Source organism: Spea bombifrons, chromosome 4 (assembly GCF_027358695.1).
Source record: "Spea bombifrons isolate aSpeBom1 chromosome 4, aSpeBom1.2.pri, whole genome shotgun sequence".
NCBI lineage: Eukaryota > Metazoa > Chordata > Amphibia > Anura > Pelobatidae > Spea > Spea bombifrons.
In genome coordinates, this window is record NC_071090.1 from 87,051,138 (window position 1) to 87,078,279 (window position 27,142).

The 27,142-nt window shown below is 38.1% G+C and overlaps 1 protein-coding gene across 1 annotated transcript; it reads right to left on the bottom strand.

Annotated features, from left to right (window-relative positions):
* Positions 1–3,737: 3,737 nt before the first annotated feature.
* On the bottom strand, positions 3,738–27,142 carry RHCG (Rh family C glycoprotein). The gene is made up of 10 exons (XM_053463525.1): positions 26,840–27,142; positions 16,184–16,370; positions 11,087–11,237; positions 8,724–8,871; positions 7,900–8,066; positions 7,455–7,592; positions 6,816–6,952; positions 5,862–5,986; positions 5,195–5,268; positions 3,738–4,189 (listed from the first exon to the last, which is right to left on the bottom strand). The coding sequence occupies exons 1-10, from the start codon at positions 27,024–27,026 to the stop codon at positions 4,130–4,132; spliced, it is 1,374 nt and encodes a 457-aa protein (XP_053319500.1). The 5' UTR covers positions 27,027–27,142; the 3' UTR covers positions 3,738–4,129.

Below are 27,142 nucleotides of genomic sequence, written 5' to 3' on the forward strand. Positions count from 1 at the left end.
TATTTTTGTTTGTTGCCAATCCTTCTCTTGTAATAGCAATTGTGCTGGGAGGCCACTGTTTCCAAATAATTGCCCCTTAACTATTGCTCATCCTTCTCCAACCCTTTGGCATGTCCCACTTTTCGGATAAGGGAGCGCATCATGGAGAAGATAAACATGGATGAGATCTTTCATTGGCACAGATCTCTTTTTTTGTGTTCCCTGTCTGTCATCATAAAGACTCCATAACCTGCAGAGTGCAAACATTCCCTGAGATTTTATTTTTTCAGACAATGCACATTGGTTTAGTAACCCACAGGTGCCCTTCTTTCTATTTCTCGCTTTTATCCACATATCTTATATAAACAACAAAAAGTTGTTTTTTTAATGTAGTCGTAAAGGATTTGTTTGTCACATATAAATAAAAGTTTTTTATGTTGTTTGGAAAGGAATACCTTAGGGTGCCTGCCTACCTTACCCATGGCGAGGTGGACATCAGGAGCTGTTAGAGGTATGTGCTGTATCAACTTCACAGCTCATTGGACCGCTCAGGTGAGATTGTCTGAGAAAACTGACTCATCCATGATCCTCTTGCCAGAATGGACAGTGGGACAGCTCCATGGGTAAAAATCGTGGCATGTGTATCATGAAAAGCTGGAATGTGGATGTGATTCAAACAAACATTATTTGGGGCAATGAAGCCCACAAAATGGCAACATTTTGTAATTAAATTAGAAGGACCAGTTGTGAATACAAACAACATCTGCACAGTATCTAACTGCTGAGAGAGAAAGGGCATGTCATATCTATATATATAATAGTTGGCTTTCCTCTGTCCAGTGTTGAATTAAAGGGTAAATTGAGGGCAGTTAAGCTATTCTCTGCTTGCAACCCAACCCATGCAGCGAACAATTCTAATTGATAAAGGGGTTAATTAAATCCATGATTTTTTTTTATTGTTTCCTATCGATATTCTGCGACTTCAAGTCATAGAAACATGCTCCTTTCCATATTACCACATGAATAGGGACATAATTAGTGTGAGCTGGCCCTACTGTCCACTCATGCATACAATTTGGCCAAAAAATTGACATAATTACATAGAACAGAGAAATTGGGGACAATGTTCTCCCTCCTGCCTATCAAGGCTTCTTCCAGCCCCTGCCGAGTTATTTAGCCTGTGTGTGAACTTCAATGCCAGGTACTGATTGGGGACCTTGTGCCCTCTTTAAGGGCTGTAAGTGATTGGCTTTCTTAATCTGATTAGAATGTACAGAGCTTGTATGGAAGGAGCTTTTGACACACACTCACAGACGCACAGACACGCACAAGTCCTTTCCTCTTAGACAGCAAAGTTCTTGTTTTAACCAAGAAGCCAGTGATCTGAGTAGTTCTCCTTGCTTTAAGTATCTCTGTGGTAGGCCTTTCAATCGATGGAACATGATCTAAGCCCACCTGCCTGCTTATTAACCACAGGATTAAAACCCCCTCCCTCCCTCTTCCTCTCATCCTCTTACAGCTCGGTATGGAGGCCTGGGGGAGTATGCCATCTTTTTACATGAGAATTTGTCAACCTCTTTTTGCTTCTTGCCCGTAGATCACAAGGGATTATAAGTAAGGCCAAGCCCAGCGACTACTTAAACACAGGCAGCTTTAGCCTTTCCTCTCATGGGAACCTGCTGTCTAGTGGATGTGGTCAATTGCTTTGTGCCTCCTATCCAATTTGTACTCTTTAATCCCTTAGAGCTTCCACCCCATAGACTTAACGTCTCTTTTTCCCACACTTCCTCCTGACCTCCAAATGACCAAAAACCCCGATATTACACACAATTGCCCTCTCATATGTTCTAACGTCTCCGTTTAATGAATTGTTACAATCAGTCCTTATGAATCTTGATGCTTAAGTATAATGTAGCCAACCAGAAAGCAGAGAGGTTTAATGTACCTGATGCCGAAGAGGGTTTTAATATAGTTAAACTCTTCCTGCATTAAACCCACTTGTGTATTCTGGGGCACTTTACAACTGCATTAAAGTCTTCTAATTAAAGTTTTGCCTTTATTTATTATGGACTATATCCTTAACAGATTTTGATATCAGCACCTGATCATTTTCACAGAGAAGTGGCCGTGATTCTGAAAGTGTAGTAAGTAAGCTTCTACAAAAGGCGTAACAGATGTCAGTGTTAATGAGGCATGCAGATTCTGCAGAATATAGGGCAAGTTCAGGAAATTAAATTGTAATAACCTAATGGAAATTCTGCAGTTCTGCCACCTCCCAGTCTTCTCTGAGAAAATGTGTTAAAGATGTTGTAGGATCAAAAAATACTATGCTGTTGATGACTAAAACAACAAGAATGTATATGGATAATGGTTTAAATATTATCTTCCCTGTCCCTAGACTGAGGTGCTGAAGAAATGACCTGGTGGCCGCTTCAGGACACAAACTCTTCTTTCAGAAATTGCAGCTAATGGGAACAGCATTTTGTAGCAAGCGCTTGATACAAGAACTGCCCAATGGCTACAAAAACAGTTACTGTATGTTAATATTATCTTGACAGGACTGTTCCTTTATTACTTATCTAGCAAACCCACCAACCCCCAATCATGTACAGTGTTACTTTCTACATTAAAAAAACTAAACTTTTGCCTGTTTGGGGAGACTGGCAAATGGCCTGGGAAACAAGGTCAGGCAAGCCAAGCCCATGCACGATACCCAAATTTAATAAAAAGAATAACCACACTGCAGGCCAAAGGTCGAAATCTGGATAATCACAATCAAACTTGACGCAAGGAGCAAAAATAGGAACATAGAGTTCAAGGCCAGGACCAGGGGTCTAAAAAAGTAATACACAGATCAAGCAACAAAATCTTAGTAATGCAGGGCCAGGAAATAAAATGCTCTAAAAAGGAAGCCTGGAAGCACCCCTGGTATATAAAGGTCCTTCATTTCCTGGTTGTCCTCAGGTTTGTGAGGAATCAGTGACACTCTTGACAGGGGCACAGGGGAGACAGGAAGCCCAGCAAAAACCACAGAGCCTCCTTGGGGTGAGACCGGTAGATGCATGGTCTGCCATGCCCGGGGGCGATGGTTCAAGTCCCTAACAATAAGAAAGAATACATTTTCAGTCACACATGCATACTGCAGGGGTAGCACTTGCCATGTTCTGGTAAGAAACAGGTGAAATATACACATGTCCTGGAAAAACTGGCTAATGCAATACCTATTTTCTTTACTATATATTAAATTGCCACTTAGTATTTGTCCCTACCCTTCAGGAAATCTATTAGCCTTTACCTCATATAGGAGGAATTCATGTAGAGGATGTGATGCATTACTATTATTTATTGTTTTATATAGCGCCATCAAATTCTGTAGTGCTGTACAATGGGTAGGCAGGACATAACAAGTAGCATGTAATATAACAAATAATAAAACAGAGACAACAAGTGAGGAGGGCCCTGCATTACCATTGGCATATATACCTGAAGATTAGACATATGACATCATACCGAATGGCCAGTTATGGTACTCTTGGATTGCACCTGTCTACAAACTAGACAGTTATTGAACCATCAAGCTTTGTCCAAATGGAACCCCTACCTGTGTGCTGTGATATCTTTAAAATATGTACAGTGACTATGTGCTACAGGGGCACAGGTACATACATACTGACTAGCTCCATTGTGCACTGTAGGGTTATAGACCATTCTAATCCTAGAAGACTTGAATCTGATGTCTAAAGAATAAAAAAAAGGAATGGACTTTAAACATTTTATTACACTGTTCACATGACAAACATCTTGATTGGACAAGTGCAGAAATTTTAGCTTTGTTTTGTAGCATAAATACATTTTTGATTTTCACAGATGCAGGTGTAAGCAGCAAGAATATCATATAAAGATTATGTGGTTATTATTCACATAACTGGGAATCCCGATGAATTACACTGCATTAATGCTCAAAAGAAGTATTTGAAACAATATCCATACATTTATCTTCTTTATAAAAAAGGTTTCATGGTTGAAAAACTAACAAACATAAAACTAACAAAAGTTAAACAATATGGCGCAGAGCAGCAGCAAAACTGCATTATCCAGTTTCACCAATGAAGACGTTCTAATCGTCGGTCTGAAAGATTCATAGATGTTTTTAGGGTTCATGAGTTATGTATTGTTTGCCAGGTTCTGGTTCCTCCTCTTCTCCAGGAAGCTGTGGAAACAAAACAAATGAATTACTACAAGGGGAACTCAGACACTAACTATGTTATTCCGTGGTAGAGCATCCCAGAATTACCACCAAATCAAATAGAATGGAATTCTCTCAGGGCAAAGGCTTATATCCTACAGATGGCATGTTTTATCCAATATGTCCATTATTAAGCACCCAAGCAGTAAATGGAGATTAGTAAAAGTGTCCCCCCATCTTGTGAATGAACTACTAGTGGAAGGAGCACACCCTACACAGAAGGAGCTAGGACATCTGTTGGAGGTAAAACTTGTTTTTTTTTCAAATGAGCTCATTAAGTTGTATTTATATTTTTGAACAATAAAGGATCATGCTGCCTTATACATGGTTGTGGTGAAGGTACAAAACTCAATCACCAAGGGCAGTGCTCTCAAACTGTTTTGCAAACAAGTACCATTGGTTACCAATTATTCCAAACAATACTCCAACTTCCATCAAGTTTTTATCCTTGGTATGCATGACAGCATGCAGTCACAGATTAAATAGTATTCAAGAACCTGGTCAAAACTAGTCCACAGGTTATATGTGCTACAGAAAGGGCCTACATGACTACACACAAATGACATGTGAGAAATCATTACATTTGTATTAATGCAATGGGGTATATTAGTGGTCGAGTAATTATTGAAATAATGTAGGTACTTTAAACTAATATGAAATATATTCTACTAACAAGCAATGCCATTTCTTTTTAATAATTGAATCCTGATTTTTTCATTAATATCTATACGAGTGGTATAACTAATAGGTAGGTAAAAGTAAGAATGCAGATGCTTTGCATAGGAAGGCTATTACTATGAAAAAAGTGCAGCCAGTTCGCATTATGTATTTCAGTCTGTGTATTGTAAATTATTAAGGCAATTAAGAAAAAGGTACCGGTAGCTCATATTTTTGTTATGCTTTACTGCCACCTTGTGGCAAGAGTGTGTATATCTATATATATTGTCAGTATCTTCATTGTGCCCTTACCTCCCAATAAACGCCATCTTCAAAGCAGTTTTCATCAGCAGGATCTCCCCAAAAGGGCAGTTTTAGAATGAATCCTAAAGTAATATTATATAATTAAATTAAGAAATAGCTCCAGAGAAAGCAGACAAAGTTTCCTTTTAGAACGTCCTTCTAGAGATGCCTTAAAGCAGTCCATAGTAAATAGGCCCATAACTGGCTGGTGTGTTGCTGGCCGACAATAATTCAAACTAACCTGATGCCTGGCCACACGGAATAATGTAATGTGCAGCTACGCATATCTAGCTGCAATTATGTCATTTGTAGGCCACTGGCCTTAAAGTGCCAGGATCTCCTTGTCATCCCCAGTCCAGCCCTGATAGCAAAGGCCTCAAGAACAACACAGATGTACTGTGCTTTATTTTGGGACTACTGGTTGTTTTTGATAACACCCCTGTCATTAGTCCCAAAAATGTTTCAGGTGACTCCAAAATTGTAGAGATACTTGTCAATGGCGTTGTTGCGATCTAATCTAATAATAAAATTGATAATGTATAATCAATTAATGCAATATAATGCACATAGTTTCCTACAAGATTTAAGAAATCGTGAGAATTGAGATTTAATTTTTCATTACAATATTTCTTTCTTAATTGGTACCAGTTCAGAAATAATACATGATTTTCCTTACCTACAATTGTACCACCTACAAATGCAAATGCAAGTGATACAAAAATGCCGGCTGCTTGATACCCGCCTTGCATGCTGGTAGTTCTGTCTTTAAATTCACCTTCAAATTTAAATAAGGTAGCCAATCTACAGAATGAAAAATAAAATGATCCAGGTTTATTACAGTTTAGATCCATAATCCGCCCCCAAATTAATACACTTCATTTTTCACAGTTTTGGCCTTTACTGGCAAACCATGTAGGGGTAGAATTATCAATGGATAATAAACATGAGATATACAAATTTTGCAGTTTAAATTGAGTAATTTCTTTTGCATACTTGTTACCATTTAATTAACCAGCTCCCCAAATGGTGACTAGTATGCATGCTACTGCAAGACTTTAAAAAAAACAGCAATCTCGACCCTTGACAAATGAAGATGTTAAAGTAAATTCCTGATTTCTTCAATTGTATTCCAGGAGAGGCTTCTTCTAGTAGTCTGGAAAGATTCTGTTAAAAATTGAATGTACGAACCCCATCATGACCAGGTTTTTAAACACCCTAGGTGCCTTTTTGCCATTTCTACCAGGTTTGTTCAACCATTATTCCCCTTTTTAATGCTTAGGGTGACAACACCCCTCATGTCATTATTACACCACTGGAGTCTGCATATTGAACTGTTGTTTTTCTTCTTACTTTGATTCCCCACTAGCTGATGACGGAGCTCCATAGCCCTGCATTACTGATCACGGTACCTACGATCAGTCATTTTTCCAGTGGCGTTTGGGCATTCGCTAGTATTCAAATTTAACCAGTGCTTGTCCATCTGTACAGAGCCAGGGATGTTGGATCTGACTGACAGGGACTCCAAGCTGGCATAGACAGCCTGCTCTGGTATAGTATCAAAAAAAGAATATATATAAGAATTATATTGCAAATGGCATGTAATGGTATGTACAAAAAAGCAATATCTTACCCTTCTGCACTATAAACTGCCTCTGTGGCAGCAGCTGCAGTGACTGCTCCCACAATTCCTCCAATCACGCCTGGCATGCCGTGAAGGTTATGAATTCCACATGTATCATGCAGGCGCAGTTTGGATGCCAAAATGGGCTGGAAAAAAAGATTTTTAAAAAAGTAGAGTTTAAGAAAACCAGCAAAATAAAGTGCCTTCATATCTATATGGGCATCTCAAGCGATTGGGCTCTGAATTGAAAAGTCCAACGTTTCCCAATGCATTTTGAGGATCCTAAGCAGAGACATGCAGACGGGATGCTATTTTCGCTCCCTACCTGACGTTTCATGGGCTCCTTTGTTTGTGAAAGCCTGCTTCTTTATACATAGCTTTGAGCAAAGAAACAATTGAGGATACATGGAAACAATTTGTTAGTGTTGACAGCTTTAATGACTGAGTGCTAACCGAAAAAGTGATAATTGTGATAATTGTGCAGGTTAGAGGAAAATGCAGTAGCTTCTCGTAAATTATGCGATGGAATCCAAGGCAAAGTCTGGTGGTTCATTTCCACATTTTTGAACACATTTTACAAATCACTTTTTGCTGGAAGTATGTTTCGACTGCAAGGTAACATGTTTTTCTTCATTCTTTGTGACTTACCGAAAGGTATGTAAATCCCAAAGTAGAGACGATGCCACATATAAAGCCTACAATGAGGGACCCATATGGTGTCAGCATCATTTCTGCAGCAGTGCCAACTGCTACACCTCCAGCCAAGGTTGCATTCTGGATGTGAACCTGCGGAAAAGCTCCAGTCAATATTCTCTATATCAAACGACACGTGGCAATAAATAAAAACAAATGATTTAGGGATGTTTCAACATTTGTTACTTTTATCTTTATAGTAAACCCATATCCTGATTGCTACGTATTAAAAGGTGGAGTTTCGCCAAAGTCTGAAGCCTATCTCTTTCACGTTCTTCTTAGTCCATGTTTTTCCTGTTGCTTTAAACCACTGAATAAAGTAATTAAGTACTTAAGCTTGGATAGCTACAATGTTATGGTAAAATTACATGTAGTCACTGATATCATATATGACAATTACCATTTCTATTTTGCCCTTTTTATTGACGACGCTGGAGATAGCTACAGTTGTGAGAACGCAGGAGGCCAAAGAACAGTAAGTGTTGATTGCGGCTCTGTGTTGGGCATCACCATGATTAGAGATGGCGGAGTTAAAGCTAGGCCAGTACATCCACAGATACAATGTTCCTGTGAGCACAAACAGAAGATTAATAAGTCCAAACATTTAAAGCTTTGATTAAAACGACAAACGAAAGGTTTTAGTGCTGTGGTGTCAGGATTCCGACCTTAATCTAGCACTTGTGGTGTTCTATATACATTGACACAACCATATCTTCTACAAAGAAAAGCTTGATGCTTCTGCTGTCTCTATGCCACCTAAAATGGCCAAAGGTGACCTTTGTTGCATTGGCTTCTTGTCAGTACTATTTTTTATTTTAAATGTGCGAAAGTAATAATTTCTTATCTTGTTCCCTGCTACTTTTGCAACATCGTAACTTTGTATATATTTAATAAATATCTGTAAATTGTACCTAAAAATCAGCATTTTTTAAATATACCCTCTGTTTTATTTGTGAAAACTTTCTATAAGCTAGTGTAAATGTAAGTTGGTTTATTATTTTTTTTATAAAACATTAGTAACTTTTTTTTTCAAAAAATGTATACTATGCTATAGGTGGGAAGAGAAGAAATGACCTCTGGCAGTACTTTTATACTTCTGAAATTCCATTCCAGTTTGGAATCTGACTGAAGTTGCTTTATAGACAGGGTTTACTATTAAACAACCCCTTCCCTATTAAGACTTTATAGTTTCAGATGACAACTGATATCTGGAGACAAACTCACCAATCATAGAGAATAGATCCGAGACATAGTTTGAACCTTCCTTATTGTTAGTTTCTTTTAATTTTGGACGGCTTAGTATCAGGGCAACAGTCAGACCGAAGTATGCACCAAATGTGTGAATTGTCATGGAGCCACCAGCATCTATCACCTGTAGGTCAAAGTGAAGATACAGTTTAACAACAACTTATAATCAGCATGCAATCTTTGCGACCCATGACCTCCAAGTACTGGCAATACTTGTGTCCCTCCTCCCTGCTTTTGTTCAAAATTCGATATATTTGTTTATCATTTCCTAAACTTATAGAGATGTTTGTATTTAGTGTTAAACGCTCAATGGCTCGTTGTTTTTTGGAGAACGTCAGAATGTATTAGAATTTAAATCAAATTATCGAAGATCAAAAATATGCCAATAAAATACTCCATGGCTGTTATAACAATACTTTTAAAATACATAATTGGAATTCTTTAAGGTTGTTTAAACAGAATTGAGCGTTAACACTGACCTGTCACCTTGAAATAACTCGCCATTTATTAGTAAAAGAATAAAACACAGCCAATATATGTCAACTTGTACCACCTGCCTCTTCTCTTTATACAATGCATTCAATCATGCATCCAACCTCCCTTTGACACTCGTTTAATATAACACATTTTTGAAATTCACTAAAACCAAGTTAATTTAAGGCAAATATGGGGAATTAACAGTAAACAATGCATTGAAGTTTACTACAATAAGTTTACTCCCCATAGCGGCTGGGGATGGACCCTTAAATAATTAAATATATATTTCTCAACAACTAACATCTTATGATTCAAGGCAACCTAGCATTTAATTATTAAACCTCCTTCTTGCTTCTAAAGGTGAAAGACACTAAGCTCTCATGTGTCTATGCTTTATCAATAAAATGTCTTTTATCAAAAGTTTTTTTAGGGGTGTTTTTTCTTGTTCTCTGGCAGAACCAACTATACAGTATTGCTTCAAACAAAAACAGCTATTTTCACAGGCTGAAAAATGTTAAAAATGTACATTCAGTTACAGTATAAAACACTGAGCTTGTGAATGCTAAAACTCTATAGGAATGTTCTCATAAATCTTCATGATGTATCTAGATGCATACTTGTTTTTGTGAAATTTTTATTGAATTTAAATTTAGACAGCATGTTAAGTTGGTCTAGAAGGCCAAACTAAGACGTGGAGACTGACCATCCCTTTTTATTAGTATGGAGCCACACAGAAAATATAGAATGTGACGGCAGATAAGAACCATTCGGCCAATCTAGTCTGCCCATTTTTCCTGATTTAAAGAGTTTAAACCACCAACTTTTCAACATCTATTCGAGACTTTCCATATCTTAATAGAAAATTCAAACTATTTCATCGTTTGCATTTTGTTTAGTTTAAACCTTATTGTGTGTTGGTTTTATTCCAGACCAATTTTCAGTTGCACAGTTTTATGATTATTAATTATTATAATTCTTTGCAGTTACCGGTTTAGCAGCATTAAACTGCAAACATCTGTCCTCCACCCATGCATTACTGACTGTGGCAATAACTGAATGGCCTCGATTATCTTGGATGTGTTACTAAAAACACACCAAAGCATGTAGGCCAGGGGCATTGTTAGGTTCCAATAAGATCTGGGGCCAAAGACCACTAGTTATTGTGACCTTGCCTTTAAAATAGATTACTCTTATTTCCATGATCCTACTCCACCTGCAGGGTTGCTGTTTTTTTTTTTTTATATATATATATATATATAAATAAAATGAATTATTCACATTTTTACAAAACATAGATGTATTTTCTATAAGAAATTGACCAATACTCACAAAACATTAATAAATATAGTATAAAAATTAATTAACAACCAGTTACTTTGTTCTGTATAAGGTTGAGTTCATTTTAGAGACTCAGAGCTGAAATGTAATTGAGCCCATGAATTTTAATTCAGAACCGCAGCCCACATAATCCCCCCGCCACAGCAATGCCTCTGCTATAGTTAATTTGCAGTGAAAAGTAGTAAGATGATGCGGACAGCCTACTCATTCTCAATTCTCAGCAATAAGAGTCAGCTGTATCTATGAGGTGGTGGCTCCATGCTTTTTGGCTACTTCCCATTGAACTGAATTTATGTTCCCATTGTTGGGTGGAACTTGAAATAAGTTTAAGCAATTTGGCTAATAATATATTTATGAATTTAGACTGGCCTATGTGTTTATGCAAATATAGTTTGGCATTTTTGAGTATTAGATTTTAAGGCTGACTGCCAAAATATGTCTTCTGTATATCATGAGAGCAACTGTTTTATTGCCTTCCCACTTAATAGGATAACATCTTATTACTGACGGTAGCAGATTCTTACATGGAGTTGCTCTAGGAGGACATATTCATTTACTGCAAACAGGGTAACTTGAAACAAGGTCATGATCAGCAGTTGTACTGGGCTCACTTTGCCCAGAACTCCACCATAGGCAATGCAGACTGATGCCACACAGAAGTCAGCATTGATGAGGCTGTAAAACAAAGAACACAACATAATTAGGAACAAACGGAACTATGCGGCACCATTGTGCAGGCAAATGAAAAAAAAAAAAAAATGCTTAATTGAAGAGATGGATATATATAGACAGACAGACATATAGATATATAGATAGATTCTAAGGAGGCTCATGGAACAATGTAATTTGCTTCAAAGCAGTGTGTGCTGACAGTTTCGTCATCACAGATGTGTACCGTACATGTGACCTTTATTTAACATAGGTCTGTTCCCAACATATTCAGCTTCTAACAAAAAACCCTCATATTTAGTTTTGTTAATTTGTGTTACATCCTTTTACACCATACAGACGATAAGTCCGTAATCAAACTTCTACTACCATTAATCCTGAAAAGTTATTGTAGATACTGTGCATTCACACATTCACGTGTTCGACAACAACCTCCTACCTTTTAACTGTACCCTTTCACATACACGTGTGCATTCGGATTTATACAAATTCTTTTCCTCATTTCTTTTACTCCTCCCTTAATTTAACATCTCCACATTTCTTAACCTTGCCATTCCCTCAGCTTGCTTCACCTTAACATCATTCACCATACTTAACATTAAAAGCCATGTTGCTTTGCCAGAGTGGGTAAAATTCCACAGAAGAACAAGTTCCACACCCTTGGGCTTGCCTGACAAAGACCATGCAGCGTCAAAAACAGTCATTGACTTATATTAACATATTGTAAAAATGTAAGGCCTTTCTTGAGGACTTAAGTAGGACATACATCAAACAGACTAGAAGCATGTTGCTGGGGGCAATTCTCAAGCTTTATTTTTAATTTAATAATTGGTAATAGTTATTAGATAAATGCACATACAGGCATGTTGGCTGCTCTGTTCTAAGTGGTGGTGCTTCCATTCAAGAACAGCCCCGTAGGGAAAGAATTGGACGGAGGGGCCCCATGAATGAAGTGCCGGACTAGGTACCCCATTGAAAGCCTAGTGTTAAGGGTTAAGGCATGACTAGGCAAAATTTTAGCACCTAAGGTGTTAAGCCTTTGAGGCACATGCAAGACCAGAAGGGAGGGGGTAATTGCCTCCCTGAGGGGGTATATAAAGGGGGGGTTTATGCTATAGGGTCAGCATTTTAAAAAATAATTTTCCCGCCCATCCCTCCCTGATTTTTTGCATTAGCCGGGGGCTCAGGTTTTTACGCTGGTACGGTGCAGGAGTTAACCATCTAGGTGTGGTTACTTGTGGTGCACAGAGGTGTAAGTGCAGGACACTCCAGGGGCAGCTGCCCCTGTGAATCGTATGGTCGTGTGACTGCCGCGCTGGGGGACGCCGGCAGTTCCAGCAGGGATACAGGTGGATACGCCCATACCAGCAGGTTACTTCATGGTTATGATTGGTTATCATTGTTGTTGTTATTTTGACGGTAAAATGTTTATATACTGGGCCAAAATATGTTTGGCTAATAAACGGTTATAAAGTTATCAATGATGTAAACATTTAATAAAGGTTGAGTGTCGCGGTGCTGTGTTATATGCGGTCCGCACCGCGGACAAATAAAATCCATAGTTGACAATTAATAAAGTTTTTGAAATAAAGAATGGTCTCTTGTTTTATTTAGAAGGGAGGGGGCCGAAACTGGACGCTACTTCATTCAAGAATAAGAACCACATTACAACAAACGCCACATAGTGTCTCAATCTTAACGTTCTATCATTTAGTAGGATGAGCAGTGCTGGAGGCTAGAGGTTACCTTACATTTCCTGAGACTGTATTTCCTAAACTTGAAGTTATTAAAGCATCGAGACAGAGATCACTACGATCCCCTCCCTGATGAATCACTAAAGAGCAACCGAAAGAGATAAAAATCACTCAGTACTGGATCTAATGTAAGAGGCTTAACCAGTCATGCAGCATCAGGTTGTACTGTAATTCAGGTTTGTGGTTACAAAACTATAGTGTAATGCAAGAATCAAGCTCACACCCTTGCCTTGTCAGTATTCATTTTGTGTAACAAGTACAGTGCTGGAAAGGAGACAGTAAATTCACTGTGAACATGTGTTATTTCTGAGTTAATGAAGAAGTAAATGAAAAAAAGGAGAGAGAGAAAAAAAGAAGACGATAAAATGGAGTAAGAAAAAAAGAGGAGAGTGACAGGAGGGAGAAGAGGGATAGAAAGAAGGGAGAAAGAAGAAGAGGATATCAAAAATATAACTATTACATCTTAAAAAATACAAAATCTATTGAAATGTTATTCACCTTCTTCTCTCCAAAAATAGGACCATGGGTTGTATCCATAATCAATACATCTCCAGGGCATGTAAACCTTGATACAGTAACTCAACCTTGCCCCTGTGCAATAGGGAAAGGATGCACATCACATCAACTCTCCCCTAACCACAAATAACATTGTCCAGGGTCCTACAAAATGCAACAATCACCCCCTTTACTTGTTCAATGGCGACCTGTATACCCCTATAAGATGTAGGCTCACATGGCACCATCTTAGCATTTCCAGGACATAAAGGGGTACATCTGGGAACCGTTTCTGGGTCTGTCCTGGTTTCACCCTAAAGTTAAGCATGAAAAGTATTTACTTGTATACTTCTCTTTTCTTATTGTGCCCTAAATACAGGTTTCACCCTACATTGTCCTCTCATTGCAGATTAATGCTGTGGTTCTCCTGTATGTATCCAAGGGATGGATTAATAAGATAGGGAGTTTCTGGGATATAGTTATGAATTTCATCTTGCCAAATTGACCGCCCATTATATACAGTCATCCTAACCAGACCAGATTCTGGTGTCTTCTGCAGGAGGGACTGAGCTGGTCCTGCCCTGACTAATATATAGTGAACAGATTGAGATTTCTTAAGATTCTTTAATTATGCATTATATCTGGTCAGCTTAGCCCTTCTTGCTGGAGAATCCTGAAATCAATAAACAAAAACAAATGGCGCATTTTACTGTGGAATAGTTCTTCATAAATATGAATTTACTGTATATGTTACTCTATCATTCATCTTAAGTCCTTACATGTGATTAGTTCTAGAGGGCTTATTTTTGATCGGTGTGACAGAGAAAATAATTATGTCCATGCGTTTAAGATTAATACCAGAAATACCTCTTTAATGATGGAGAAGTAAATGGGTTACCGAATTTTGATTGCCTTAGCATATGTCCCACCTCTTTAAATGGCCAAGTCTAGTGCACATAGTATTCTCAACTAAATGACCTATACTCAGATATGGATAAACACCTAAAAGAATACTCGGGTGCACATTTATTTGTTGCAATAATCCACAGGCCACAAGAGTTTATAGCCTTTTTCTCAATGCACCACCTCTCAAATTGGGTTTGAGCAATAACTAAAAGGTTCTCAAAATTCTGACATGAGTTTTAGGCCCTGCATTGTATCCAGGAGTTCCGTGTGCACTACCTATGAAAATGATGCAGCATGATGAGAGGACATCTTGATGAAAGTAGTTGCAATGGTGGCATTGTCTCTCTTATTTGGAAATAGGAGTGTGGGTACTCCCTCTTCAGGTTTCTTTGATGGCACAAATCCCTACTCTACATGTCATAAGGTTTATGTCCTTCCCTAGATCTCACCTAAGGCTGCCAAAGTAAGGGATCATATCCATGTTACTTTCTGCAAACTGCTGAGAAGCTCAACAGCCATGGATGCTTCCTTGCTTAAAACACCATCAATTACCACACTGGAAAAAATGTATTTATGGGGATGGATGCAAAATATTTTTGAAAACATTTCAGTACATAGGACCCCTATTGCCCTGTTCTACTACATCTTGCATCTACACAAAAATACTCAATAATCCTTCAACATTTAATGCACCTCTGTAAAACACAACAGGTAACATGTAAACACCTATAGGACTCAACTAGCAAGCAGCTACCCTTTAAATTTTACATACATGTGTTTGTACAAAAACAAATAAACTTAATTTTCTTGTTACTACTGTAAATTATTAACTGTGTATAATGGAGACACATCTTGTGTAGGAGGGAGCAATGTCAAAATGTCATATATTATTGTGTGAAAATATTTATGCTTCTGTAAAACAAGCAAGGTGACACAAATAATCCTTGTTAAGGTTACCTATTAAACTAGAGTGGTTCAAATTGTTTGTATGGCTTACAAGCCAGGTATATTAACTTTCATTAATTGTTAAACAAAGTATTTAGGAAGCAAAAATATGTAATAAAAATTAATGGAACGACTTACTATTCCCAGTAAGACATGTGCCGGCTATACACAATAGACAACTTCCAGAGACCTATGCATTTATAATTCAGCCGTGTAGTTTTTCTTGAATGTCTTTACTTATCTCTTTACTTGTGTTGTTTTATTTGACTCTGCTCTTTCCTTTACACCTCACATCAGCTCACCAAACCCTGTGGCCTTTACTTGAGAAATTTCCTTTAAATGTTTCCTTTCTTCACACAACACAAATAGAACACTAATTAATTATTTTATGCTATCCTATCTGAATTAACTCCCTACCGATTTTCTCATCCCATCACTTTTCATCTGGTGTCCCACTGCGCCCATCAGGGCTGGACTGGTGATGATTTGATGACCTGGACACTTTAAGGCCGGTGGCCACCTAATGACGTAAGCGTGGCCGACGGCTGCGTATGTGTGGCCATACGTAAAGTTTTTATGCTCAGTGTGCATAATCAGTGTGCAAATGTGAGACTCGGCGATATCCTTCCATGAATTTACAACATGAACCACATGAAAATCCAAAGGGAGTCTCTTTTTTAAGTAAAATGTAATCCAGATGTCTATTTTTGTAACTCAGATTCTATCCCTTGACTTTCTACAGTACGATCCACGCCCTTTGGCATGCCTGGTTATTTTTTGCAATTAAGACTGCAGAACAAGATAAAAAAAGTGTTGCATTTCTGTTTCAATGTGTACCTTTACTTTACTCACCTTGTTACACCTATAACGATCTCGCCATCTTTAAATGTATGGAGCCATCCTTGCATTAGGATAGCCCACTGGACACCAAAGGCAGCAAGTAAGAAGTTAAACCCAACACTGCTGAAGCCATATCGTTGCAGAAATGTCATCAGGAAACCAAACCCAACAAATATCATTACGTGGACATCTTGAAAACCTAAAAACAGAATGAAATAAAAGTAATATATTAAATGGCAATACTCAATGTTCTTAAACCTGGTAATATTGACCCTGACTAGTCAGACACAGAATAGTATCAAGGGAGCTGTACTGGAAGTGAGAGACTTTAAGGATACATAGAACAGATAAGTTTCCACTTGCAATCAAGGCTTGTACAAGTTATGGATTATAGCAAAATACATTAATTAAATAGCATTAGATCACAACTAAAGAGTAATGTAGTATAATATGACAAGATAAACTCCTTGCTAAAGAAAATTCTGTGGTTACTCAGTTTGTAAAGTTAAGTGTTGGTATTAAGTCCAATAATAGACATGTAGAGGTTAGAGTAATTGATACAAGGCTGGTACTAAACCTGTAGAAGGCTGATATCAGACATACACAAATGGGTTAACCCCTAAAGCTTCTCCTTCACTCAGCTTGTCTCTTCCTACCCCCTATTTTTGTTCATCAGAGCAGTGAACAAACCAGGATATATGGAAAAGTTATACTTAGCTCTTTTGACTGATGTACCCTCGATGTCCGGGCCAGGCCGACCCAAACAATTTAGCTACCCAATAATTAACACAACACCAAAAAGTGGGGTTGAAAAGGCCATAGCCGAATTTTTTTTTTTTAACCAAGCCATCGTCATGCAACCTAAACCAAAAACGTTAACAGGTCAATGACTACCAAACTGGACACAATAAATAACATAAATAATTAACAAAAATCGAAAACACCCCTAAGCTTACCAGGCTATCCAGGTACTACCAACACAGGGAAGGACATACCCGGATGCTCAGCCCGAGACCCGAGGCTCCGTGCACCACAAGCAAGGAACCTTCCACCAAAATGCTCTCTCCCAGAGCATTCACCCTCTAGATGCCTGGTAAGCTTCCAACCCCGACTGTGACAAATTAACTGCCCAACCAACACTACAAACAATCGGGAGGGAGGGTGGTACAAACTACACGATGTAGGGTGATACACAAAATGGCCCCTAACCTAGTGACACCTTCCCTTAAATAACCTCCCAAAAACTCCACTCCCAAAACATAAAAAATGCTGTCAGGCCTAGCCCTACTTGGCATCCCAGTCAAGGCACACTCCAGCCTATTCTGGCCCCCATGGGCATCAGTCTATTCACCTGCCAAATTCACCTCAATGTGTAGTCAAATAATTTGTTTGACTTTGGAAACCTGTTGTCTGGTAATTATGCACACAGCTCAGTTCGGATAAATGTATGCCATGCACCTGTTTCAAATATCCCTTAGAGTGTACTCATGCAAGGCATGACCTCTAAATGCTTATTGAAGGTCATCTTGGATCTTAATGCTATTTTGCTCCTGCGTCTGATAGTAATCAGGAATATTTGGGTTAAGTTAGTAAATAATTAATCCATTAAGCCAAATCACTTAAATTGTGACCCTGCTTAAAGGGCAACAATAACATCCATCAAGGTACAAGACTCTTTGTTCAGAAGGAACAGGATATTTAATAAAAGATCATTTCCATATGCGGGGTGTGTGTTCAACATTCGGTTAGATTTCTATGCATAACAATTCATAATGGACATTATTATTTTGGAGTATTAAAAGTGACAATATCTCTACTTACCCAACTTTTACGTTTTTTAACTGAAAGAGGTTATCCCTCTCTGATTTCTGTAGGTAAGTGGTGCTTAGTGGTCACTCACCAGCTTCAGGAACTATGTGTAGGGAAGGACTGGGATTAAAATTGCCTCTGAATAAGCCATATAAGTGTGGCCGCCTGTAACCTGCATTTTTGCAGCATTCGGTCTGGGGTATCCAGCTGGCAACCACACACTAAGTGATGGGATCTGCAGCAAAATGTACTCGGTTTGCCTGATAGCCAGTATAGGTACAGGCAAGTATTATGGTAGCTGAAGATCAAAAACCAAAGATAATTTTGTTTGGGCTAGCCTCTTGATTATCTTTTGCATTTTAAAAAAATACTCTGTGTCATCATTAGTTCAGATGTGGTTACTTTGCACATATAAACTCATTAGCATTTAATTAAGGCTATTCTGACTCACAATGAAGATGTGGCACTGTAAAGTAGAGGTGTGAGCTAAGGGCAGGAGAAAACATAATTATACAGTTAGTAAGTAAAAAGGTAGGGCTTCCTAGAACCGTAATAATTAGTAATAATAGTTTTTATGTTAGTATTAAGGTACATTTGATTAGACACAAAAAAGTATCATATTTCCCTAAAAAGCAAGTTACCCTGGATCCCATAGGAGTGGTGTGTGTACTTAGTTCAGGCTTAATTTTTTTTATCAAAGTGACAAATGTCTGTCAGATTTGTCTCTGGGTTTAAGGGCAATTTGCATAAAAAATTGCTACTACATCTCAAATTGGTAGGCTGTGTGTGCATGGGTGTCCGCAGGTTTTTCCCAGGGGGGAAAATCGTTCCCACTTTTCCCCTCTCCCACCCAAATACCATTGCCTACCTTTATTGGTGCAGGAACATGGTTTCCTGGTGGGAGGCAAATGTTAGTTACCCATTAATAGGAAAAATGATACGACCACAGTAGTATACAGACCAGCATGTACCTGCACGACACGAGAACTTTAGTTTACAATCGCTGAGCTGGTAAAGATTAGCCACAACTAACCCAGTCTAGATTGTAAGCTTGCAAAAGCAGGGCCCTCCTTTTGTACTAGTTTGTTGTTGTTTGTGATTTGAAATTATTTACTGTACCAGCCCGACGGAATCTGCGGGCGCTTTAGAAATAAATGTAATGCTGTTCAGTAATGGTTGACTGTAAATCATGGGAGCTCCAGTTAGTGTGTAGTGTCGGCCACCACAACCCCAGTCTATAACTACAATTCCCATGAAATTCTGTCAGCAATGTGGCTGCTGAATATTATTATAGATGCAGTCAACAAAAGTTTGTGTTGGTACTGAAGACTTATTTCAGTCCCCTCCCCAAAGAAAGTGCAATCTACAGTTACCAACTACTATTCGTACTATTGCTGGCTAAACATAATGGTAGTTGCAGTCAAGAAAAGCTCATGTTGTGTAGTATAGTGTAGTATTTTGAGGTATTAATAGAAGGTACTCAGAGGGGAGTAAAAAGGGACATAAAGACTTGGAACCAAAATTGGGCGCTTGGTAGTTTTCCAGCAGTTGTGCTGCTGTTATTGCATTTGTCATGATGTTCAGCCAACTAAATGGATGGCTGAGAATCATAAAATGTTCATTCCACAGCAGCTGCAGTGGCAGTCCATAAGTATATAAAAACTAAGCTTTGATATTCCAGTTGTACTCCCTTTCCCATAATTAACATACCAGACTGGCAGAGAGTCATAGGAGCTGTAGTATTAACTAATCCTAGCTGCAATACATAGATTTATAGTGTGCCTTTTAGTATTTATGAATGAAAAGTTATATTTTATTATATCATATATATTTGGGTTTTGGTCTTTGAACCCTTTGCTTTTGGTATCTAGTTGAATGCATTATCTCTGTATTTATTATTCTATTTATGATCTAGCACCTCTTTCTTTTTTTGTAGCTGCAATACATGTTTGAAATAAAAACTACCTTCTGTCTGCAGCCTGCCAACTGTGTCTTTCTCCAGGTGGAGACTCTGTGTCTATGAAAAGCAGCGATCAGACTGAAGCTAGACCAGCTAGAGGGAGAAAAACAGAGCAGAGCAAAACTTTTTTTGCCAAGTAAGAGGTGTTATTTCTTCCTCTATGTCTGGTTAACCTACTCTAAGCAGCTTACTCTTTCTCCCTTCCCTGCTGCTGCTCCAGTGGACCCCTCTTGCCCCCCAGGACGCCCATTTGCATGTGGCCTTCTCAACATTTTTTGGTTGACTAAACCATTCCAAGTGCTGCCTTTTCTACTTCTTGAATATAATAGAGGAAACACCTGCTTAGAACCTGTAGACTCTCAAGAAATATCTCATTAATCAGGGGCAATGCATTTTTTTAGGAGAACCTCAATGTAGTGCATAGTGAAATGTTCTGTTCTCTTGCAAACTGCACATTTAGTGTACATTTGAATACCATGTCATCCTGAGTCACAAAGGGAAACATTTTTTTGCAAAACATCAAATAACATATAGCAAAAGAAATATACTTGCAAAAAAATAAAGTCCAAAGTCAAATCGAAATAGAAGCAAAAACAACAAAAAAGGCCAAAAAATACAAAGTGACAGGTGAGCTGGTCTGTGGAGACACACCCAATGTTTTGGCAGGTTGCCTCTTTGGCCTTTTTTGTGTTGTTTTTGCTTCTATTTCGATCTTGCATTTTATTTGGTCTTTTTTTTTTGGTTTTGGCCTTGTGTTTGCTTCTATTTCGATTTGACTTTGGACTGTATGCTATATTTTAGTTTGCAAGTATATTTCTTTTGTAATATTATGTTATTTGATTTTTTGATTGAAATTATTTTTTTTTACTTTTATAGTTTTGTGCACCTCCATTTGCATTCAGTGTTTGTTCATGTAGCTGTCTTAATGTGATCAGCTTGAGAGTAAGTTTTGCCTTAGGCGACAGCCTCTCTATACTTGTGTTGTAGTTTTCCCCTGAGTCACAAATTGCAATCCTACAATTTATTTAACATTGGTCCAATATGTGAGAGAAAATACCACTCAGTCCTTCTTTTCTCTCAGCAGCCATGAAATAAAAACAACCGAGCTGTCTTATATGGCACTTTCATTCATTACTATGTGCGACAAGCGCACATACATACAGACCACCACAAATTGAAACTCCTTCTCTTACACAGTAATGGTAGGCAATGGGAGACTAGGCTTTAAAAAATAAACATTGTCACAGAACTATGGCCCCAGCTTTGCTTAAGTTCAGTGTAAGCAACTACTAATTCACAGCTCTGTAACTCAAAACTATGTACAGTATTAACACAATCTCTTTAAAAAATTACAATGCCAGTATAAATAGATTTGAAATGGTCAGTGCCAGTGGTGATTTGAGTATACTTACTTGAGTACCTGAAGTAATATTCATTTTCATTGTCACTCGAGATGTTGTGAATTTTCTTGTACTCAATCCAGTGTGGGTCAGATTCAATGTCATTGCGTACAAAGACTCCAAACAAGACAATCATGACAATTTGCCAGACAAAGCAAGTAAAGGGCAGCTTCCATCGCATGTTTGTATTTTTTGACATTTTTGTTAAGCTTTTCATCTACCTATAGACTAAGCTATCACTTGATAGAGGCATCAAAATATTGTCCTGCAATCAGAATCTAGAGTTTCTTACAACATGTGGCAAGGTTTCATTTCATCTATATAGTCACCTGTTAAGGGTGTGACAATTTTTTTTCTACATATAAAAAAATCTACAAAGAAGGGAGGAGAAATAAGATGTGTAATAGACTTGATATAATTTTTGTATTTGACTGGTTCTGCAAGCTAATTAAGATACAAAGTTGGATTATATCCAGTGAACATCCTTTGCATAGTTTAACAGAGTTATCCAAGGTCTAGTGTGTTCATGGTTTTGAAATACAATTAACATTTGTTTACTTCACCCTTGTGGGTCTCTCTCTGTCAATCATTTTTATAGCAAGGATAGGTGACATGTACTTAATTGTATGCCCTATAGGCACCAACATCTTTAATACCACTTGCATTACCAATTGGTGTCCTCACATGGGGTGACAGAAACAGGATGTTATGAAAGTCACAAGGAATGACATCAAAATGAGAGGGATGAAGGTAAAAGGCTAGGTGCCATTAGGGAAAAGTCAAATTAAGTGTCTAAAATTAATGTGAAATGGTTTAAAGACGAAGGAGGGAACCAAGAAGGACATTTATTATTTTGAGAGATTGGATAAAATGCCAAGGGAAGAATGGTGATGTTACGGTGAATGGAATAAAAATTATGTAGTATCTATGAGATAATATATATATAGAGATCAGTGCCAATAGCTACAAATACCCCAAGTTCCTTTCACACCACCAAATACCCTTCTTACTCAAGATAAACAAGTCTGCAGACCAGAATGTCCCCTGCCTTGTTAGCTTATATCAGGGGTGTCCAAGTTTTTCTGCAGTGGGCCACTTCTTCAGAAATGTATGTGTGCGTGGGCCGCACTCATTTTTCACTGAGAGAAAATATGGCCTTTCTAGCTTTATAATGCAAATTGGCGATAATCAAAAAAAAAAGCTGGTATATGTCATTCTATCAATACTAAATTACTTAAACTGTAAAACAAAGTCAGTCCACAAACCATTTCAAGTTTAGCCAAATAAAACCGCACAAGGCTGGAGCACACTGTGGGTACAAGCTGGGTTTAAGCTGGCTGACGCACACTGAGTCGATCAGGGTCGGATTAAGAGCATCATGGGCCTGGTGCTGAGGATTTTGGTGGCCATTTTATGGAAATAAATAAAATAGACCGAATCTTACCTCCTCAGCATCGATGTGTACTGGATAAAGATTACATCAGTGATCGGCAGATAATACAACATCAAATTTTATGTGATAGAATTGGGAGTAATCAGAACACTAAAAAAAGTAATCATACACGGGATGCCTGAAGCCACAATTTAGTACCACTGATCCTTTTTAATAAAATATGCAGATTGAAATATAGTAAATAACACAAAACTTTTACTTTTCCTCTCACTGATTTCTGGGCCTAGAAATAGGATCTGTTCCTATTTCTGCAATTTTTCAGTAGTTATCCTGCATACCGGACTCCACCACCTATCAAACCTCAACCGGCAGACCAACATTCAAAACAGCTGCTGAGCGGCCGGCGTCTAATACCCAATGGCCGTGCCTCAGCTCAGCTTTTAAGACGTGGGACGAAGTGCTGAGGCATGGCCATTGGGCGACGCGGTACATACATGCCAGCCCCTTTAATTTCATGAGCGGCCTCCACCTGCTGCCCCAGACATCAGGAAGCAGTGGTAAGTCGGGGGGGGGGGGTGTTTAGTGTTTTATGGGGGCATAAGGTTTTTCTGGAGGCAGAGTGCCCCATGATATGCCTTTCCACCCCTTTTATGCCACTCTGCCTCCAGAAATGCCTTATACCCCCTATATGCCATTCTGTTCCATGATATGCCTTTTAACCCCCTAAATGCCAGAGTGGCATATAGGGTATAAGGCATTTCTGGAGGCAGAGTGCCATATAGGGGGTATAAGGCATATAGGGGGTTAAAAGGCATATCATGGGGCAGAGCGGCATATAGGGGGGTGTAAGGCATTTCTGGGGGCAGAGTGGCAAGCCTGGGGGGGAAGATTGGAAAAAAAAGGAAATAAAAACAAAAATCTCAATCATAGCTTTTATTAAATATGAAAACATAGTTTACATGAAGTAATAAAGAAATAAAAGTTTCTTACAATAATATTGTGAAGAATAATGTGATCACTGTTTTGTTCCACTGAATAAAATGCCACTTTTTCATCTAAAAAGTTTTGCAGTAGCAACTGTTTTGATTCCAAAATCAAAGGAAGGAGGCCAACATTAGCCTTTTTTAATTAAATAAAATCTCTGCTGCTGTGGACTACTCTTCCAATGATGGTCAGCCAGCATTATGGTGGACACCTGGCTGGCTGAGAACCATAGGAATTTTAGTTCACACCTAGCATCTGCAGCTGCACTTCCCATGACGCTCAGCCAGCATCATGGAAATAGTATGTCTGGCTGAGCCTTATGGGAATTCAATTCAATGTGTTGGTTATTTTTAATTAGCATGACTGTGCTGACAAAAATAAAGCGTGTTTTAAGTGGTGATGAGAGCTTGACATTTTTGACATTTTGAAATGTTGGGAGGTATGTTGTACTGTTCAGCTCTATATAAAGTATGTAAGTGGGACAGCTACTCATTTTATTTTATCTTTGGTATAGAAAAAATCCAAAGACATAAAGGAGGAGAAGATTGAGGGACAAAACTGGACAGCAAGGTTTGGCTGCAAAGGAGATAGGACATTGAGGGATGGAAGCACTCTGCCCCTGTTCACTGGGCTGGTTATTAGAGAAATCTCTGATCTCCCCAGCTAGCCCATTTACATTATGGATTACTGTACTGAATCGGTACAACCTCCATAGTGTTTTACGGTGCATCCTTAAGAGACAAAGTGCTAGGATATGACATCATATCTAAATGGTTAACAGCAACGACTGCAGCTGAGGCAATGTCCTGGGTAAGGAATATGTGAATAGGTCACTGGTGACAGAAGAAATAATACTAAGAACTACCTGCATTCCCAAGTTTAGATTTCAACATCGGAACTTTAAGCAAACATAATGCACATTTTATTTTATGTATAAGATGCATATGTTCGCTATACAAGTATGCATCGAGATCATGTTTTTCTAGTTATCAGGTGTGACATAACGCTGAAAGATTTATATATGTATGAATTTTTAGTATGAGGTGCGTAAAGGCAGCGAACAGTAGACTTTTTCTTGTTAAGTCAAGTACTTGACCTCTGATTCAAGTAATGACTTACCTTAAACTCTCAATCAAAGCAGAAAGATTTTCACTTGCACCAGGCTGTGAATGAGAATGCGCAGCCACCTGATTATAATCTGTTTGTTACCATCACATAGAACTGCTGCTCGGTGAGTGGATTTTTCAGGGCGAGGAACATTCAGCTCTCTCAAGCAATATTATCTCATTTACAACCATCAGCAATTTTTTTATTGTTCAAAAATGCTGTGTAACAGGAAAAAAACCTTTATCGGAAACAAAACTGTTTTTTTGTTTTCTGGCTACAAGCTGATGCCTAAATATCTAGTCTTTCTGATGTCTTTGACCTGCTGAGTGCCAATGATTTGTGAATGTACTGCCCCCCCCCTTAAGATGCTGAAGAGCTGAATTGTCTTAAGGTAAGATTTAGGGGTTTAGTCAGAAAACTGTGGAGTTTATTTACTAAAGGGAGAGTTGGTGGTTGAATTTGTAGTTCACTTTGCTATTCATTTTAATGGACCAACACTGCCAAGTTTCTTCAGCAGGAAAGAGCTGAGTTGCACCTGCAATGCATGAACCAATGTGTAAGGAGACCGAGAACGTTAACTGATTTAACAATACATAATACAGGGCCAGTATAACTCTCTGTGCAGTAGAAGCTCTCTAAGGGTTGGTTCTTCATATTGTATGGAGAAGTGAAGGAACACTGAAACATCGGCACTCTCCCTTGTCAATGTTGCTTTAGAGAATAACCCCCTAGGCTTTTTCATACGAGTCAAACATTTCAGTTCGGCATGCAAGGGTACTACCCTAGTTTTCTTCCAGGGTTGAAATGAACCCTGCGCAATGAAATATGCATTGCGCAGGACCACCTTAACCCTTCACTTCATGTCACCTGTAAGCTACTTGCTTGCTGAATTGAGACAATCATCCACAGCTATTATGCCATTCTATGGAATTTATACACAATTCTTTTTTCCAGCTTTGGTACGCAGGCTCTTCACAGAAGCTGTAGAGTTTTCAGGTAATTTAGTACCTGCTCTCCAAATTTTCATACCTCAGTACTACATTACTGAAGGTTTATGAGAAGGTTAAGGTTATCCAGTCAAGTTATCTATGCCATTAAATTTTATTTGTTTGGCTTCTCTGTACGCATTATTTACACAGTCAGGGTTCACGAATTGTATTTCTGAATCGTTTTTAGAAAAAGCCGCTGTGGCTGAAATTATTCAGAAGAATTTCAACTACTACTATTGTTATCTAGCTTCTTTTAAAATAAGGTTATTAGAGCTTGTAGTTCACGAACAGATGGTTACGCAACATTACCTAATCCTGGTGAATTTAATTATTTTTTATTTTTTACCAAATAATAACTCTACTTGGTGTAATATTGACATAACACGAATTCTTCTCAGGTTTTCCAATCAGGGTTACCACTGACAGATTATTATTGTAAATTAAATATCATTTAAGACTCCATTCTTAAGGTGAGGTTTGCCCTTTTATTTTTTCACATTTCTGTTGGCTGCACAACCCAAGTATTTATCACAATTGGACTGTAAATTAACACACATGTTACAAATTAAGATTATTTAATGAGTTCCTTAATATAGTCACGTAATTATGTGACTCTTTAGACTGTTTAAAATGACTAAATGTAAATTTCGTAGGTACACCTAGAGATGTGATGTGGTATACAAAATGAAACAATGTTAGAGAGAAGTAGAATAATAGATCCGAAGGTTATGATTTAAAGTTGGAGAGTGGAAGGAGTTATGTCAAAGTACTAATTTACACAATGGGTAGTAGATACCTGGAATAGCTCTCCAGCGAAAACACAGTCAATACTTTTTGACGTAATCCTAATTGTATCAATTTAGGTCTTAAACCAAATAAAGCAAATGGCATGGTGGATAGAATGTGCATTTAGACTCTTTCCAATTCTATTTTTAACAAGAATATGCACAAACGGTATAAAGTAATTGTTCCAAGAGTCCAATCTGACTTGGATTATACGATTTATTAACTTTTAGGCATACTTACTTGGGTACCTGAAGTAAAAGTCATTTTCTATGTTGCTTGTTATGTTCTTATTCTTCTTATACTCCTCCCAATGCGGATCAGCCTCATCACCATAACGTACGAAGACTCCAAAAAGGATTATCATAGCGATCTCCCATATAAAGCATATGAGTGGTAGTTTCCATCGCATGTATGTATTTTTTACCATCTTGATTACAAATTATTTCTTTTAAAAAAAATTAATATTACATTCATACGCACGTCCTGCTTAAAGTGCTGGACGGGCAGTTATCTAAAGGTCCCAATGACATTTGAAAAGGTTGC

What these genes read in the sequence shown, in the direction of transcription:
- RHCG (XM_053463525.1), bottom strand. Translation starts at nt 27,026, where the DNA reads ATGGTAAAAAATACATACATGCGATGGAAACTACCACTCATATGCTTT. An exon ending in GGATCTATTCTCTATGATTG is followed by an intron (nt 8,067 to 8,723) that starts GTGAGTTTGTCT and finishes TTGTGCTCACAG; the next exon opens with GAACATTGTATCTGTGGATG. An exon ending in AAAAGGGCAAAATAGAAATG is followed by an intron (nt 7,593 to 7,899) that starts GTAATTGTCATA and finishes GCTTTTCCGCAG; the next exon opens with GTTCACATCCAGAATGCAAC.